This window comes from Syzygium oleosum, unplaced genomic scaffold (genome assembly GCF_021117445.2).
Source record: "Syzygium oleosum isolate NSW1041296 unplaced genomic scaffold, Sole_v2.1 Sole_v2.13, whole genome shotgun sequence".
Lineage (NCBI taxonomy): Eukaryota > Viridiplantae > Streptophyta > Magnoliopsida > Myrtales > Myrtaceae > Syzygium > Syzygium oleosum.
Window position 1 is genome coordinate 10905681 of NW_026607497.1, and position 19813 is coordinate 10925493.

A 19813-nucleotide genomic window follows, 5' to 3' on the forward strand; every position below is an offset into this window, starting at 1 on the left:
TTTACTCTTTAAGTACTATCGAGATTGTGGATGACGTCCATGGGAAATGCTGTTCCGTATTGTTCCGCAAGCTTTTCGTGCCAAATTTGATTGCAACCTCCAAGCAAAGACTAAGGACATAAGTTTGAGCACGCTTTTGAATGTTCTCCTGTTGATCAGCACGCTCCCAGGGTTCATCATGTCTTAAGTACACATTACAATAAATCTGCGTGATTGAAGCCCGGATGTCACGCCCCGAGAGCCTTTCACTGAACTTGACGTGAACCTCGAGCTGTAAAACGTCCCTATTCAAGCTCCGTCGTCAACTTCAAAAAGCAAATTTCGCTCTTCTTAAGCCCTTTTGATTTAAGAAATTTCCGGGACCTTTTCTATCTTTCGATTCACAACTTTGCCCAATGGGCTTTGCAACTCTCTTTGGAGATACTAGTTGGAAGGCCCATGGAACACACGGGCTTCTTCGGTTAGTGATATGATTAATGGCCCGGTCGAAAAATGAGCACCCAACACTAGCCTCGATGCATGCGCTTCGGACGTGCGTGATTATTTTTGCGGTGTTGATAGTTTGGATTGCTATTGGGTCTCTTGACATTGCGAAGCAAGCAAAGAGATTGGAACAAAGTTATGTAGATGATGATGGTAAGTGGAAGAGAAGATGTAGAGACGAGGGGAAGTGGGAGGTAAGGCCGTCAAATGGATGAGTCGAAAATGGTTTGACCAATATTGACTCATTTATATGCTATATAAATTTAATGACTCGTATCTGACATATATCGGACCCAACCCATTTACTAAAATACTATATTTAATCCAATCTATGAAAATTTGTATTCACTTGGTTAACCCACTTTAAACTCTTCATGTGTATGTGCTATATGGATGAAATCGTTATTTAGACTGTACGATGTTAAAGAATTGTTTTCAACATGGCATAGAATTTTCAATTTTTGTATTTAGTCACAATGAAGAATAAGAGAAAGTTAGTACTTGGTAGTGAATTTATAAAATTATAGCAATAAATAATATGGAGGAATTGAAATTTTGATTAAATGAAATGTAAGATATCGAAGAAGATTATTTGTGCTGATCATGGATTGCAATGACAAGAACTAAGATTAGAATATTACGTAAAACTAACAATGCCAAATGCAACCCCGAAAGATATACTCCAATAATTAACAAATGAAACTTACAAGATTAATAAAAATAAGGGAAAAAACCACCAAAAACCCCAAACTTTGCCATCTGTGACACATTTACCCCGAACTTCTTTTTGTGACACCAAAAACCCCGAACTTTGCTTTTTGTGACACATTTACCCCAATGTATTTAGTCCATGGGCATTTTCGTCTTTTTGCTTTTTTTTTTTTTTTTTTTTTTTTTTTTCCTTTCCGCGAGGGGCCTCGCCGGATCCGGCGGGCTGCCCATCGCCGGATCCCGGCGAGGGGGCCCTCGCCGGCCGAGCTAGGGCGGCCTCGCCATCCGGCGAGGCGGCCTGCGCGGCGTCGGGCGAGGTCGACCTCGCCGGCGCCGGGCGAGGTCGACCCGCCGGCGTCGGGCGAGGGTCGACCTCGCCGAGCTGGGCGAGGGCCGCCCTCGTCGCCTGTGCGAGGGCGACCCTCGCCGGCGTCGGGCGAGGTCCGCTCGCTCGGGTGAGCGAGCGGCGGCCTCGCCCGATCCGGCGAGGTCGACCTCGCCGCGCCGAGCGAGGCGGCCCTCGCGGGCGTCGGCGAGGGTCGCCGCCCGGGCGAGCGAGGGCGGCCCCTGCCCGACGCCGCGAGGGCGGCCTCGCCAGACGGCGAGTGGCGACTCGCTGACGCCGGCGAGGGTCGCCCTCGCCCGGATCTCGCGAGGGCCGCCCTCGCTCGCCCAGGGGTGAGGGCGACCTCGCCCGACGCCGCGAGGGTCGACCTCGCGCAGATCGGGCGAGGGCCGCCTCGCTCGCCTGTGGGGAGGGCGGACCTCGCCCGACGTCGTGCAAGTGGTCGACTCCGCCAGATGGCGAGGCCGCCCGCCGCCCTGTGCGAGGTCGCCTCGCCTTGGCGAGCGAGGGCGGCCCTCGCCCGACTCGCGCGAGGTCGACCTCGCCCGACGCCGATGGGGTCGACCTCGCCCGAGTCGGGCGAGGCCGCCCTCGTCGCCCTGTGCGAGGGCGAACCTCGCCCGACGCCGGCGAGGGCCGCTCTCGCTCGGATCTCCGGCGAGGGCCGCCCTATCTCGATGCGGCGAGGGCCCTCGCCGGATCCGGCGATAAGGGCACCTCGAAAGGAAAAGGCAAAAAAAAAAAAAAAAGAAAAAGTAAAAAAGACGAAAATGCCCATGGACTAAATACATTGGGGTAAATGTGTCGCAAAAAGCAAAGTTCGGGGTTTTTGGTGTCACAAAAAAAAGTTTGGGGTAAATGTGTCACAGATGGCAAAGTTTGGGGTTTTTGGTGGTTTTTTCCCTAAAAATAATAAATAATTGGGAAAAAAAGCCGTCTTTCATATTTTAATAAGGGTGAAGTTAAGCCCATCTTGCGGGTCCACCAAAATTTCTTTGAACTTGGAACAATCCAATGAGTTCATTATCTTCTCATAGAGAGTGAAGAGAGAGTCACAAAAGTGTGTTGGTTTTGGGAAACTGTGAACCCATTTAACATTTATATTTTTCGGGTTTTGTCATTCTAAACCCATAACCCATTTACTAAACATGGCTAACCCATATAATGACTTAACTTATTAAATATGGGTTAATAAATGGAGTAATAATCAATTTTGACAGATCTAGCGGGAGGTAAGTAAATAACCATATCGACGTGGAGCGGGAAAATTGAGTCGGTCGCCGCCATGCACCACATTTTCACTCTTTTCTCATTTTTTAGCAACATATTAATTAATGAAAAAATGGGTTACTTTCGTCTTTTCATCAGTGACATGATACAAATAATCACTAAATTTCGGTTCAATGTAAAATGTGGTCCTTAAACTTTTAATTTGTTCAACATGGTCCAAAAACTGTTGGTCCATGCAGTCCTTCCGTTTTACTTGAACGACAAATTAGACGTTATTTGATAACGTATATTATTATATGTTGAGTTGAATTTTTAAAATTGACGAGTCAATATATCCATCTTTTTATTTATCTATTTTAGAGAAGGAGAAAGAATTAGGGCGTTAATATGTCCATCGTGCAATAACGTGGATTACGTAACTTATCTTTTTCCAACATTTTTAACGGATTACACACCAGCGGATTTCATCAAATCGAATTAGATTAAAGACGACATTAAACATTTTCATATAGTTTAGGGACTAAATTGGACATTTACCAATAATTTATGGATCACATTGAACAAATTGGCAATTTAGGGACAACATTACATGGACCACAATCCACAGACATCAAATTTGAAAATTTTGCTTTCTATATAATATAGATAGATAGATAAGAACGCTGCTTGAAGATGACGCGATTAACTAACATGTCGTATTGGCTCTTACCCCTCTCGCAATTTTTGCCAGCATTGAATATATGGCCTTAATTCCGACTGACATTCAAGAAATTAGAATTTGTTTTGGCTTATATGCAGAAAATCTTGTAAAATTAGGGTACTCAAGATTTACATTATAGTACTATTCTACAATTTTTTTTCCGGTTTAAAATGCCACTGCTTATATCACGAATTACAAATCCACCCTTGGACGAAGGAAAAGTCCTCCCGCATGAGCTATTTTAAGTTATACACGATATTTATTTTCGTGAGTTAAAACTAAAAAAATTCAGCATAATTTTGCTTGTCCAATTAAAAACAAATAGTCAGAAAAATAGCCATCAATAAAAAGAAAAGCGCGGTATCCTTTCCCCATGATTTTTATTTAGAAGATATCTTCATTACTATGTTTTCGCATGCGATTTAAATTCTTTTATTAATCAAATTAAACATCTTATAAATAAAAAAGCATGCACGAATGTATTTGATTTCTTAGCTAAAACCCTCCACATCCGTCATTTTTCAACATATTATCACGACATAATTTGGTTATAAAGTCCCTTTCGGAATCTCGCATATATAAAAGTGACTCTAGTGCCATGTTACAAGATGTCGAGCACAATATCATATAATATACGCTTAGCACGACACTTTTCCAATTTTAAAATATTTATTTTATAATTTTGAAATTCTACTACGCCTCGCTTGGTTCAGCATTTGGAATGCTCATTTACAAATGGTGTTTGATAACTTTTTTTACTCATTTTGGGGAGATGCAATTACATTTGGAATGCTCTCCAAAGGACTTTTGGCCATTGCAAGAGTCGAGGTGTCTTCAGAAGTTGCATTTTCAGAATGCAATTTGCAATGTTCATTGCAATTGTTCATCTTCCCCAGAGGCAGGTCCGGCGGCCGTCGATCGCCGCCTGAGGTCTAGCCCGACCCCGGCGGCCATCGCCGAAGGTCGCGCGACCCCGGCGATCGCCGCCGAAGGTCGCGCGACCCCGGTGATCGCCGCCGAAGGTAGCGCGACCTCGGCGATCGCCGCTTGGGGTCACCGGACCTCAGGCGTCCCTTAGGTCTCGTGACCCAGGTGGCGCTTGAGGTCGTGCGACCTCAGGCTGCCTCGCTTGAGGTGAGGCAGTGGTAGCCGGCGACCAAATCTGGCCGGCGGCGATGGTCGATGGTTAAGCTCCACCGGAACCTTTTTTTTAAAGAAAAAAATAGCAAAAGTCATTTAGCCTAAGTTGATTTTAAAAAATATTTACCAAACACTACTTGCATTTCGAAAAATTCCTTTAGCCCAAAGGTATTTGCAATGTATTTTCCATTCTCCCAAAGTCAAATCAAACGGCCCTACATTGATAGTCTCAAATTACTTGTATTTAAAAGAGCTTAACTATATAACTATGCCGACATATTCATTATTATAAGGTCAAATGTCGACATATTCTTAAACATTCTCAACATTAAGTAAGGTTATAGTTATTTTTGCCAAAGCAAACGCATCATCGATCATCATCATACTTCAAACATCGCTTCTTCAAGCACCACAAGTGGTGCTGCACGTGCATGTCGGCCCGCACCGGCAATAGAACCGCTCGTTCTCGGTGGTAGCCATCGGCTGCCCGCAAGCGCAGGGTTTGAAGCCGCAGTTGTTCCCGGACAAGCACTTCTGCTGGTCCTCCCCTCCTGCCGCCGCACACCTGTCACAAAACAACCAGCGTCGAAATCACTTAGATAACACCAGAAACCAGAGTAGCTAACGCCGAACGCGACCAAAATGTGCTCCTGAGGCGTGTTAGCCGGTGCCGTGGAATCCTCAAGTCGACTCCACCACCTCACCTGCATGCGGCGGAGCCAGGGGAAGGACGAGGGCAGCCGCAGCTGTTGTTGCAGTCGACGACGACGCGGCTTCCGGTCAGATCGGCCATGAGAACTGCTCTTTCCGCTCTTTGTTTACTGTTACGTTAGAGGCTCAAGATGGACGAGGGCATTAGAAGGAAGGTCTTTATATAAGCAAGGTGAAGATGGGGGCCATGCATGGAGGATGACAAATGGCTCTTTCTTAGAGCACATGGTGCTATGAGCAGTGCATGAAGGACACGTGGCTCTTTCTTACCATGCAAAATGCATTTGCAATCCCTTCCGTTACAACTTTGACCAAGGCCATGGAATCCGCCTCACTTTGCGGAGCTCCGTCAGCGGTCCCTAAATTTTAGTAAATTTTGTATATTTAAATACTGAGTTTTAATTATAAACGCTCACTGCACTAAAACTTTCAATTATTAGACGTTATATTAGCTTGTATTAAGATTCGAATATTGCGTAAAACTAACAATGCCAAATGCAACCCAGAAAGATATATGCCAATAATTAATAGACGAAGCTTACAAGATTAATAAAAATAAAAAATAATTGGGAAAAAATGCCGTCTTCATATTTTAATAAGGGTGAAGTCAAGCCCATCTTGCGGGTCTACCAAAATTTCTTTGAACTTTGAATAATTCAATGAGTCCATTATTTTCTCATAGAGAGTACAGAGAGAGTCACAAAAGTGGATTGGTTTTGAGAAACTGTGAACCTATTTGACATTTATATTTTTTGGGTTTTGTCATTCTAAACCCATAACCAATTTACTAAACATGGCTAACCCATATAATGACTCATCTTATTAAAGATGGGTTAATCAATGGATTTATGACCAATTTTGACAGATCTAGAGGGAGGTAAGTAAATAACCATACCGACGTGGAGCGGGAAAATTGAGTGGGTCGCCGCCATGCACTGCATTTTCACTCTTTTCTCATTTTTTAGCGACGTATTAATCAATGAAAAAACGGGTTACTTTTGTCTTTTCATCGGTGACATGATACAAATAATCCCTAAAATTCTATTCAATGTAAAATATGGTCCCTAAACTTTTAATTCGTTTAACATGGTCCCTGAACTGTTGGTCCATGCAGTCCTTCTGTTTTACTCGAATGACAAATCAGACGTTATTTGATAATGTAGATTATTATATGTTGAGTTGAATTTTTAAAATTGACGAGTCAATATGTCTATCCTTTTATCTATCTAATTTAGAGAAGGAGAAAGAATTAGGGCGTTAATATGTCCATCGTGCGATAATGTGGATTACGTAACTTATTTTTTTCCACCATTTTTAACGTGTTACACACCAGCGGATTTCATCAAATCGAATTAAGTTAAATACGACATTAAATATTTTCATATAATTTAGAGACTAGATTGGATATTTACCAATAATTCATGGATTACATTGAATAAATTAATAGTTCATGGACAACATTACACATGGACCAAAATTCACGGACGTCAAATTTGAAAATTTTGCTTTCTATATAATATAGATAGATAGATAAGAGCGCTGCTTGAAAATACACGATTAACTAACATGTCGTATTGGCTCTTACCCCTCTCGCAATTTTTGCCAGTATTGAATATGTGGCTTTAATTCCGATTGACATTCAACAAATTAGAATTTGTTTTGGCTTATATGCAGAAAATCTTGTAAAATTAGGGTACTCGACATTTACATCATAGTATGTAGAGTTTGGGCAAAACGTTGCTTTCATTGATGAAACAATTTACAATATATATACATAGGGTTTAGGGCTAAAAACAATACAATGACAATTATGCCCTTTAGTATAAATCTAATCTACCAATACTCCCCCTCAAGTTGGTGAATGTAAACATGTCAACAACTTGTTCTTAAAAGTACAAAATAAATCACGTGTGACCGGTTTCGTGAACAAGTCTGCGAGTTGGGAGTGACCGGGAATATGAAGAGTGCGCAAAGTGCCATCTTGAATTTTTTCACGAACCAAGTGACAGTCAATCTCGATGTGTTTGGTGCGTTCGTGGAAGACGGGATTAGTGGCAATGTGGATGGCTGCTTTATTATCACAAAAAAGATCAGCAGTGGTAGTGTTGACGTGGAGATCCGAGAGAAGCGTGCGAAGCCATGTGATTTCGCAAGCGGCAGACGCCATAGCACGATATTCAGCTTCTGCTGAGGAACGGGCAATAGTGGTTTGTTTCTTGGAACGCCATGAGATGGGACAAGAACCAAGAAACATGCAGTAGCCAGAAACAGAACGTCGAGATGTAGAACAAGATGCCCAATCAGAATCTGTATAACCATTAAGTTGGAGAGTAGAATTGGATGGGAAAAACAAACCAGTGCCGGGATCATGCTTGAGATACCGCACAATGCGAAGTGCGGCATTCCAATGGTCTTCATTAGGAGAGTGCATAAATTGACTAAGATGTTGCATTGCAAAGAGTAAATTTGGACGAGTTACTGTAAGATATAATAATCTACCAATAAGTCGTCGATATGAACCTGGATCCTTGAGAGTTGGAGAGGAATCTGAAAATTGTATATTGGGTTCCATCGGAGTATCAACATGACGTCCTCCAAGAAGACCAACGTCAGACAAAATATCAAGAGTGTATTTCCTTTGTGACAAGAAAATCCCAGACTTGGAATGAGAAACTTCAATGCCCAAGAAGTATTTGAGAGTACCCAAGTCCTTAATGCGAAATTGTGTGTCAAGGAATCGCTTGAGAAGTTGAATCATAATTTCATCATCACCCGTGACAACCAAATCATCAACATAAACAAGGACAATGGTCAGGAGAGAGCCACGGACCAATGTAAAAAGTGAATAGTCCGCCTTGGACTGTTGAAAACCAACATCAAGCAGTGCAGAAGAGAATTTAGCAAACCATTGCCTCGATGCCTGTTTAAGGCCATATAGTGATTTCTTCAGCCGACAGACTAAATTCTCCCCCTTAGTATGAAAACCCGGTGGAAACCTCATGTAGACCTCTTCGTCAGGATCACCATGCAGAAAAGCATTATTGACATCTAATTGGTAGAGAGGCCAATGACGAATTGAAGCAAGAGCTAATAAAGTGCGAACGGTTACCATTTTAGCAACAGGCGCAAAGGTGTCATGATAATCAATCCCCTCTGTTTGAGTGTAACCCTTTGCAACGAGACGAGCTTTGTAGCGCTCAATGGTGCCGTCAGACTTATATTTGATTCGGTAAACCCATTTACATCCAATGGGTTGTTTGTCAGGAGGAAGAGGAATAATTTCCCAAGTGTCATTCTGTTCAAGGGCCTGTATCTCAGAAGACATTGCCTCCCGCCACTTGGGAGATTGACACGCAGCGTCATAAGTTTCAGGTTCTTGCTTTAAGGATATAGAGGCTAAAAAAAACACGGTGAGTGGGTGAAAAACGCGAGTACGATAAACAGTTGGATAAGGGGTAAAGATTACTTGATTCAGTTACCTTAGAGTCCGAAGAGGATTGATCGGAGACCACAATAGCGCAGTGGTAGTCTCAAAGGTATCCAGGTGGACGGCGTGGCCGAGGCACGTCTTCGGGTGCAATGGGTGATGGTGCGGCTGTGGGTACAGGGGGCTGAGGAGGTGGGGTCGGTGCAAGTACCGGGGTGGAGGGAGGAGGGGAGGTTTCACCATGATCGGGTATGGGTAACGGAATTACCGGAGTATGTTCTGATGTGGTATGGTCGATTGATTGACGAAAAGGAAAATCTTGTTCATAGAAAACGACGTCGCGACTGGTAAAAATTGTTTGGTCTTGGAGATCATAAAGACGGTAACCTTTGTGGTTTGTGGGATAACCGATTAGAACACATCGGCGAGATCGGGGGCCAAATTTATCGGAGTGAAGATGGCCGGTAGAAGCGTAACACAATGAGCCAAAGACACGAAGATGAGAATAGGAAGGTGGTTTGCCATAGAGAAGGTCATATGGGTTTTATTGTGTAGGAGAGGACTAGGTAGTCTATTAATGAGATGAGTAGCAGTTAAGACACAATCACCCCAAAAATGAAGAGGCATGCCAGAATGAAAACGTAACGCACGAGCAACATTGAGCAGGTGACGATGTTTGCGCTCAACATCTCCATTTTGTTGAGGAGTGTGATGGCAACTGCGCTGGTGGTGAACACCATGGGTGCGAAAAAACTCTTGCAATCGAGAGGAAAGGAATTCGGTCCCGTTATCAGATTGAACATTTTGGACTTTGGTTTGAAATTGAGTCTCAACAAAAGCAAAGAAGCGAATCAGAGAATTAATTGCATCAGACTTAAAAGTAAGCAAAAAAATCCAAGTATAGCGTGAATGGTCATCAACAATAGATAAAAAATAACGACATGTCTGATGCGTAAAATAAGAATAAGGTCCCCAAATGTCAACATGAATAAGCTCAAAGGGACGTAAAGTAGTAATAGTGCTAGACGCAAAAGACAGACGCATTTGTTTGGATAAATGACAAGCATCACATGGACTCAATCGTTTTGCTAGACTAAAACATAAAGTTTGCTGCAAAGTGGATAAAGCTGACTCAGATGGATGTCCTAAACGGGTGTGCCAAAGTTGAGGTGAAGAAGTTGCAGTATAGAGGATGGTAGGTTCGGTAGGAATCTCCAGATAATAGAGACCACCACGCTCATGGCCCCGACCAATGATCTTCTTCGTCAAGAGGTCCTGAAAAAGACAATGTTTAGGAAAAAAGGTGACTGACCAATTTAAAGTTTGAGTGAGCTTGGAGATTGATAATAAGTTATATTTGAAAGAGGGAGCGCAAAGGACATTGTCAAGGGAGATAGTTGGGGTAAGAGGGGCCGAACCGTGTGATGTCACTGGGACACCAACACCATTTGGAATCCCAATGGTGGGATGTGGAGAGGGATAATGAGTCGGGTTTGTAAGGTGACGGGGTTCAAATGTGATGTGGTTGGTGGCGCCGGTGTCAATAACCCAAGTATCAGAATTAAATGAACTCGAAGATAAGCCAAGAACATTACCTGAGAGGTTCTCTTTTGGGATGTTTACCTCTTGCAGCAAACGCATCAGTTGCATATATTGATCATTTGTGAACGGAGGAGGTCCCGCATCGGAAGTATTGTTGGACTTGTTGTCTGTGGGCCGAGAAGAGGTAGATGGCTGTCCACGGCGTTGCTTGTGGTTGGGAGGGAAGCCATGAAGTCGAAAACACACATCCCGTGTATGTCCCGGGATGCCACAGTGGGGGCATCTTTCTCAACCGCGGGACGTGTTCGTCCGTTTAGCCAGGTTGGCGGACGAAACGGGAGCGCCAAGAGAGCCGGGCTGTCCGTGGGATAAGGAATCCGCGTATGGCCGCAGAGTATGGTTGCCGTGAGTGCTAAGCAAAGTGTTGGTCTGATCGGACGATGGGCGATCCAATTGGATATGGCGGTGCGACTCATCCTGAAGAACTAGTGCATATGCGCGTGCAACACTAGGTAATGGATCCATTAGCAATATCTTACTAATAACATTAGCGTACCTCAGATTGAGACCCATGATAAATTGAAACAATCGCCGATTCTCTTGTTGTTTGGTAATGATAGAATGAGCTGAACAAGAGCATTGCGGTAACGGATCCAAATTATTCAATTCATCCCAGCAACTTCGCAAGTTGTTGTAGTACTTGGTCACGGCATCGTCATGTTGTGCAAGGGTGCATATCTTTTGCCCAAGATGAAAAACCCTAGGACCGTTCGATGGCGAAAAACGTTCGCGGAGATCGGCCCAGACATCCGCAACTGACTCTGTGTAGAGAATCGTTGGCACCAAATCTGGATGGATGGAATTAAGAATCCAGGATAGAATCATATTGTTAACACGAATCCATGACGCATAGGTAGGATCGGCTGCGGCTTGTTTTTTAATTTCTCCGATAACAAATACCATCTTATTCTTGGCGGAAAGAGCAATCTCCATGGCACGAGACCAATTGTTGTAATTATCACCCGTGAGGACCATGCCGACAAGATTAGATCCAGGGTTATCAGAAGGATGCATAAAATAAGGGCTATTCAGCTGCTCATGTGCGGGAGCGATGGCTGAAGAGGTTTGAGAATTGTCTACCATGGCGACTGAGCGAGGATGCAGCAAATCGCAGACAGGTTCGCAGGAGGCAGAGATCAACACCGGCAAACAAGATCTTGAGAATTTCGACGAGAAAGCAAAACCAGACCGCTGGATGGAAGCAGCGACGACACTGAGAAATCAAACCACGTAGGAGAATCAATCTGACCGTATCAGAGGAGGACTAGATATTGCTTAAGGGACGTGAGCGACGAGCTTCGAGGATCACCGCTCTGATACCATCTAGAGTTTGGGCAAAACGTTGCTTTCATTGATGAAACAATTTACAATATATATACATAGGATTTAGGGCTAAAAACAATACAATGACAATTATGCCCTTTAGTATAAACCTAATCTACCAATATAATACTATTCTACAATTTTTTTCGGTTTAAAATGCCACTGCTTATATCACGAATTACAAATCTACCTTTAGACGAAGGAAAGGTCCTCCTGCTTGAGCTACTTTTCATTAGTTATATACGATATTTGTTTTCGTGAGTTACTACTAAAAAAATTCAGCATAATTTTGGCTGTCCAATTAATAACAAATAGTCAGAAAAATAGCCATCAATAAATAGAAAAGCGCGGTATGCTTTCCCCATGATTTTTATTTATAAGATATCTTCATTACTATGTTTTTGCATGCGATTTAAATTCTTTTATTAATCAAATTAAACATCTTATAAATAAAAAAAGAATGGACGCACGAAATGTATTTGATTTCTTAGCTAAAATCCTCCACATCCGTCATTTTTCAACATATTATCACGACATAATTGGGTTATAAAGGCCCTTTCGCAACCTCACATATACAAAAGTCACTCCAGTGCCATGTTACAAGATGTCGAGCACAGTATCATATAATATATGCTTAAGACGACACTTTTCTAACTTAAAAATATTTATTTTATAATTTTGGAATTCGACTACATTGATAGTCTCAAATTACTTGTATTTAAAAGAGCTTAACTATATAACTATGCCGACATATTCTTTACTATAAGGTCAAATGTCGACATGAGAATTTACTAAGGTTATAGTTATTTTTGCCAAAGCAAACGCATCATCGATCCTCATCATACTTCAAACATCGCTTCTTCAAGCACCACAAGTGGTGCTGCACGTGCATGTCGGCCCGCACCGGCAGTAGAACCGCTCGTTCTCGGCGGCAGCCACCGGCGGCCCGCAAGCGCAGGGTTTGAAGCCGCAGTTGTTCCCGGACAAGCACTTCTGCTGGTCCTCCCCTCCTGCCGCCGCATACCTGTCACAAAACAACCAGCGTCGAAATCGCTTAGATAACACCAGAAACCAAAGTAGCTAACGCGGAACGCGAGCAAATTGTGCTCCCGACGCGTGTTTGCTGGTGCCGTGGAATCCTCAAGTCGACTCCACCACCTCACCTGCACGCGGCGGAGCCAGGGGAAGGACGAGGGCAGCCGCAGCTGTTGTTGCAGTCGACGACGACGCGGCTTCCGGTCAGATCAGCCATGAGAACTGCTCTTTCAGCTCTTTGTTTACTGTTACGTTAGAGGCTCAAGATGGACGAGGGCATTAGAAGGAAGGCCTTTATATAAGCAAGGTGAAGATGGGGGCCATGCATGGAGGATGACAAATGGCTCTTTCTTAGATAACATGGTGCTATGAGCAGTGCATGAAGGACACGTGGCTCTTTCTTACCATGCAAAATGCATTTGCATTCCCTTCCGTTACAACTTTGACCAAGGCCATGGAATCCGCCTCATTTTGCGGAGCTCCGTTAGCGGTCCCTAAATTTTAGTAAATTTTGTATATTTAAATACTGAATATTTATTATAAACGGTCACTGCACTAAAAAATTCAATTATTAGACGTGATATTAGCTTGTGTTTCCAATGAATGGCGTTTGTGAGTCTACATGTCCATCCATAGGGTAAACTTTTTTTTTTTTTTTTTGTGTTCGAAATCCATAGGGTAAACTTACTCATGTAACTTTCAACCACTTTGTGTATAATTGTAAAGATTAATTGAGTAAACAGAGGTGAAATCCAACCAAAGGCGGAAGACCTATGCATATGTCTCTCTAGTGTGCAGTCCGACCACCTAGATCAAGCAATATTACAAATTTACAAATCGACATTGACACTTTAGAGCAATGTTATGAGGGATTAACTTCTCTCCATCTCAATTTGGGGTAGAGGTCAGCACCGGTTCGGCTCAATCGGAGAATCGGAGCGAACCGACTTAAGCCAATTAATTGAAGGCCGAATTTAGGGAGAATTGGTTCGGCTTCCGACCCGTGAACCTAGAACTAGCCCAAGACTTGTTCAGTTTCAATACCAAGGCCGGACCGTCAGTTCTATCTAGGAATCGGTTTAACCATTCCAGTTATTAGATTAAAATTTTGCAACTTTCATGAAGCAAACCGTGGTCTTCAACACAAAGAAACAACTGCATAACTACCTGACCAAATGAATGTTTTTATAGTGAAATGGTGCAATAGATTATATGAATCTGGTTTTTTTTACTATGGCATAAAATGGTCCTATTCATAGTTTTGGCCATTCAGGAATTGGTGATTCCAGAACCGATCGATTTGATTCTCGATTCTAAACACAGGGTTGGGATTCAACTCACCCTAAAACCATTTACTCATAATTTGGGGATCAATAAAAGCAGCAGTATGGACGGTGATGGTGAGTGAGTAAAATCTTAAAGTACATTAATTATTGAACTTGACGTGAACCTCGAGCCGTAAAACGTCCCTATTCAAGCTCCGTCGTCAACTACAAAAAGCAAATTTCGCTCTTCTTAAGCCTTTTTGATTTAAGAAATTTCCGGGACCTTTTCTATCTTTCGATTTACAACTTTGCCCAATGGGCTTTGCAACTATCTTTGGAGATACTAGTTGGAAGGCCCATGGAACACACGGGCTTCTTCGGTTAGTGATATGATTAACGGCCCGGTCGAAAAATGAGCACCCAACACTAGCCCCGATGCATCCGCTTCGGACGTGCCTGATTATTTTTGCGGTGTTGATAGTTTGGATTGCTATTGGGTCTCTTGACATTGCGAAGCAAGCAAAGAGATTGGAACAAAGTTATGTAGATGATGATGGTAAGTGGAAGAGAAGATGAAGAGAAGAGGGGAAGTGGGAGGTAAGGCCGTCAAATGGATGAGTCGAAAATGATTTGACCAAAATTGACTCATTTATATGCTATATAAATTTAATAACTCGTATCTGACACATATCGGCCCAATTTATTTACTAAAATACTTTCATATTTGATCCAACCTATGAAAGTCTGTATTCACTTGGTTAACCCATTTTAAGCTCTTCATGTGCACGTGTTATATGGATGAAATTGTTATTTAGACTGTACGATGCTAAAGAATTGTTTTTTCAACATGGCATAGAATTTTCAATTTTTGTATTTAGTCACAATGAAGAATAAGAGAACCACCCGCCTGGGTGGCGCTGCTGGAAAGGGCACTTTTCCTCTCGCAAAAGGTTGAGTGTTCGAATCCCGGGCGTCGCAGGGTGACTTAACCGGTGCACGTGTGTGGTGGCTAGCACGTGTCGCCCCCAGGGTTTACCTCCCGGCTGTCGGCCGTGCGGGGGTTCCCTGGGTTACCAAAAAAAAAAAAAAAGAATAAGAGAAAGTTAGTACTTGATAGTGATTTATAAAATTATAGCAATAAATAATATGGAGGAATTGAAATTTTGATTAAATGAAATGTAAGATATTGAAGAAGATTATTTGTGCTGATCATGGATTGCAAGGACAAAAACTAAGATTAGAATATTACGTAAAACTAACAATGCCAAATGCAACCCAGAAAGATATACTCTAATAATTAAATTATGAAACTTACAAGATCAATAGAAATAATAAATAATTGGGAAAAAAAGCCATCTTCATATTTTAATAAGGGTGAAGTTAAGCCCATCTCGCGGGTCCACCAAAATTTCTTTGAACTTGGAACAATCCAATGAGTCAATTGTCTTCTCATAAAGAGTGAAGAGAGAGTCACAAAAATGTGTTGATTTTGGGAAACTATGAACCCATTTAACAATTATATTTTTCAGATTTTGTCATTCTAAATCCATAACCTATTTACTAAATATGGCTAACCCATATAATGACTCAACTTATTAAATATGGGTTAATAAATGGATTTATAACCAATTTTGACAGATTTAGTGGGAGGTAAGTAAATAACCATACCGACGTGGAGCGGGAAAATTGAGTGGGTCGCCGCCATGCACCACATTTTCACTCTTTTCTCATTTTTTAGCAACATATTAATTAATGAGAAAATGGGTTACTTTCGTCTTTTCATCAATGACATGATACAAATAATCCCTAAATTTCGATTCAATGTAAAATGTTGTCCATAAATTTTTAATTTGTTGCCTAATGTTTGGGCCGTAGCTATTTGCGCACTTGTTGTTCACCTTTTGACAAAGTCATAACACCTTTGCACCCGTCGGGACACCTCTATGTGTCACTTCTGGTACGAGGTTTTTGTGTTCGGCTTCTCTTTGTAAGTTGCGCGCTGAAAAGTTTATATACTACTTACCTTACAAAAAAAAAACTTTTAATTTGTTCAACATGGTCCCAAAACTATTGATCCATGCAGTCCTTCCGTTTTACTTGAACGACAAATTAGACGTTATTTGATAACGTAGATTATTATATGTTGAATTGAATTTTTAAAATTGACAAGTCAATATCTATCTTTTTATTTATCTACTTTAGAGAAGGAGAAAGAATTAGGGCGTTAATATGTCCATCGTGCGATAATGTGAATTACGTAACTTATTTTTTTCCAACATTTTTAATGGATTACACATGAGCGGATTTCATCAAATCGAATTAGCTTAAAGACGACATTAATATTTTCATATAGTTTAGGGACTAGATTGGATATTTACTAATAATTCATGGATTACATTGAACAAATTGGCAGTTTAGGGACAACATTACATGCACCACAAATCACAGACATCAAATTTGAAAATTTTGCTTTCTATATAATATTGATAGATAGATAAGAACGCTGCTTGAAGATGACTCGATTAACTAACATGTCGTAGTGGCTCTTATCCCTCTCGCAATTTTTGCCAGCATTGAATATATGGCCTTAATTCCGACTGACATTCAACAAATTAGAATTTGTTTTGTCTTATATGCAGAAAATCTTGTAAAATTAGGGTACTCGAGATTTACATCATAGTACTATTCTACAATTTTTTCCGGTTTAAAATGCCACTGCTTATATCACGAATTACAAATCCACCCTTGGACGAAGGAAAAGTCCTCCCGCTTGAGCTATTTTAAGTTATATACGAAATTTATTTTCGTGAGTTACAACTAAAAAAATTCAGCATAATTTTGCTTGTCCAATTAAAAACAAATAGTCAGAAAAATAGCCATCAATAAATAGAAAAGCGCGATATGGATTCCCTGTGATTTTTATTTATAAGATATCTTCATTACTATGTTTTCGCATGCGATTTACATTTTTTATTAATCAATTTAAACATCTTATAAATAAAAAAGCATGCACGAATGTCTTTGATTTCTTAGCTAAAACCGTCAACATCCGTCATTTTTCAACATGTTATCACGACATAATTGGGTTATAAAGTCCCTTTCGCAATCTCACATATATAAAAGTGACTCTAGTGCCATGTTACAAGATGTCGAGCACAATATCATATAATATATGCTTAAGATGACACTTTTCTAATTTAAAAATATTTATTTTATAATTTTGAAATTCTACTACGCTCCGTTTGGTTCAGCATTTGGAATGCTCATTTATAAATGGTATTTGGCAACTTTTTTTACTCATTTTGGGGAGATGCAATTGCATTTGGAATGCTTTTCAAGGGACTTGTGGCCAATGCAAGAGCGGAGGTGTCTTCAGAAGTTGCATTTTCGGAATGCAATTTGCAATATTCATTGCAATTGTTCATCTTCGCCGGAGGTAGGTCCGACGCCTGGTGACCGCCACCTCAGGGCTAGCCCGACCCCAACCTCGGCGACCACCGCCTAGGGGTCGCGTGACCCCGGCGATTGACGCCTAAGGTCGCGCGACCCCGGCGATCGCCTCTTGGGGTGGTCGCCGGACCTCAGGCGTCGCCAAGGTCTCACCTAGGTGGCGCTTGAGGTCGCACGACCTGAGGCTGCCTCGCTTGAGGTGAGGCAGTGGTGGCCGGCAACCAGATTTGGTTGGCGGCGATGGCTGGTGGTTAAGCTCCGCCGGAACCTTTTTTTTTTTTTTTTTAAAAAGCAAAAGTCCTTTAGCCTAAGTTGATTTTAAAAAATATTTACCAAACACTACTTGCATTTCGAAAAATTCCTTTAGTCCAAAGGTATTTGCAATATATTTTGCATTCTCCCAAAGTCAAATCAAACGGCCCTACATTGATAGTCTCAAATTACTTGTATTTAAAAGAGCTTAACTATATAACTATGCCGACATATTCTTTACTATAAGGTCAAATGTCAACATATTCTTAAACATTCTCAACATTAAGTAAGGTTATAGTTATTTTTGCCAAAGCGAACGCATCATCGATCCTCATCATACTTCAAACATCGCTTCTTCAAGCACCACAAGTGGTGCTGCACGTGCATGTCGGCCCGCACCGACAGTAGAACCGCTCGTTCTCGGCGGCAGCCACCGGCGGCCCGCAAGCGCAGGGTTTGAAGCCGCAGTTGTTCCCGGACAAGCACTTCTGCTGGTCCTCTCCTTCTGCTGCCGCACACCTGTCACAAAACAACCAGCGTCGAAATCGCTTAGATAACACTAGAAACCAGAGTAGCTAACGCTGTACGCAATCAAAATGTGCTCCCGACGCGTGTTTGCTGGTGCTGTGGAATCCTCGAGTCGACTCCACCACCTCACCTGCACGCGGCGGAGCCAGGGGAAGGACGAGGGCAGCCGCAGCTGTTGTTGCAGTCGACGACGACGTGGCTTCCGGTCATATCAGCCATGAGAACTGCTCTTTCAGCTCTTTGTTTAATGTTACCTTAGAGGCTGAAGATGGACGAGGGCATCAGAAGGAAGGCCTTCATATAAGCAAGGTGAAGATGGGGGCCATGCATGGAGGATGACAAATGGCTCTTTCTTAGAGCACATGGTGCTATGAGCAGTGCATGAAGGACACGTGGCTCTTTCTTACCACGCAAAATGCATTTGCATTCCCTTCCGTTACAACTTTGACCAAGGCCATGGAATCCGCCTCATTTTGTGGAGCTCCGTCAGCGGTCCCTAAATTTTAGTAAATTTTGTATATTTAAATACTGAATATTTATTATAAACGGTCACTGCACTAAAAAATTCAATTATTAGACGTGATATTAGCTTGTATTTCCGATGAATGGCGTTTGTGAGTCTACATGTCCATCCATACGGTAAATTTTGTTTTTTTTTTTTGTGCTCGAAATCCATAGGGTAAACTTACCCATGTAACTTTCAACCACTTTGCCTATAATTGTAAAGATTAATTGAGTAAACAGAGGTGAAATCCAACCAAAGGCGGAAGACCTATGCATATGTCTCTCTAGTGTGCAGTCCGACCACCTAGATCAAGCAATATTATAAATTTACAAATCGACGTTGACACTTTAGAGCAATGTTACGAGGGATTAACTTCTTTCCATCTTAATTTGGGGTAGGGGTGAGCACCGGTTCGGCTCAATCGTAGAATCGGACCGAACCGACTTAAGCCAATTAATTGAAGGCCGAATTTAGGGAGAATTGGTTTGGCTTCCGACCCGCAAACCTAGAACTAGCCCAAGACTTGTTCAGTTTCAATACCAAGGCCGGACAGTCGGTTCTATCTAGGAATCGGTTTAATCATTCCAGTTATTGGATTAAAATTTTGCAACTATCACGAATCAAACCGTGGTCTTCAACATGAAGAAACAACTGCATAACTACCTGACCAAATGAATGTTTTTATAGTGAAATGGTGCAATCGATCATAAGAATCTGGTTTTTTTACCATGGCATGAAATGGTCCGATTGATAATTTTGGCCATTCAGGAATTGGTGATTCTAGAACTGATCAATTTGATTCTCAATCCTAAACATAAGGTCGGGATTCAACTCACCCTAAAAACATTTACTCATAATTTGGGGATCAACAAAAGCAGCTGTATGGACGGTGACGGTGAGTGAGTAAAATCTTAAAGTACATTAATTATTGATTAAATTGCAAGCTTGTGCTAAATTTTTTTTTTACCTTGCACACTCACAGTTTAGGAAAAATTTTCAAAAAAAGTCCTAAACTTATTGTATCTGTGCCAATTCAATTCTAAATTTTTTAATAATTTGCTAATTGAGTCCTTTTAGCCAATTTTGATTGGAAATCACTAAAGTT

At 41.8% G+C, this 19813-nt stretch overlaps 2 protein-coding genes across 2 annotated transcripts; both read right to left on the bottom strand.

The window, feature by feature from the left end:
• Positions 1 to 10578: 10578 nt before the first annotated feature.
• LOC115668258 (uncharacterized) lies at positions 10579 to 11433 on the bottom strand. Its single transcript, XM_030589739.1, has one exon. The coding sequence runs from the start codon at positions 11431 to 11433 to the stop codon at positions 10579 to 10581; it is 855 nt and encodes a 284-aa protein (XP_030445599.1).
• A 1042-nt stretch (positions 11434 to 12475) lies between these two features.
• LOC130139614 (class II metallothionein-like protein 1A) lies at positions 12476 to 12957 on the bottom strand. The gene is made up of 2 exons (XM_056316938.1): positions 12837 to 12957; positions 12476 to 12697 (listed from the first exon to the last, which is right to left on the bottom strand). Exons 1-2 carry the CDS (start codon positions 12923 to 12925, stop codon positions 12535 to 12537), a joined length of 252 nt encoding a protein of 83 aa, XP_056172913.1. The 5' UTR covers positions 12926 to 12957; the 3' UTR covers positions 12476 to 12534.
• Positions 12958 to 19813: the final 6856 nt, after the last annotated feature.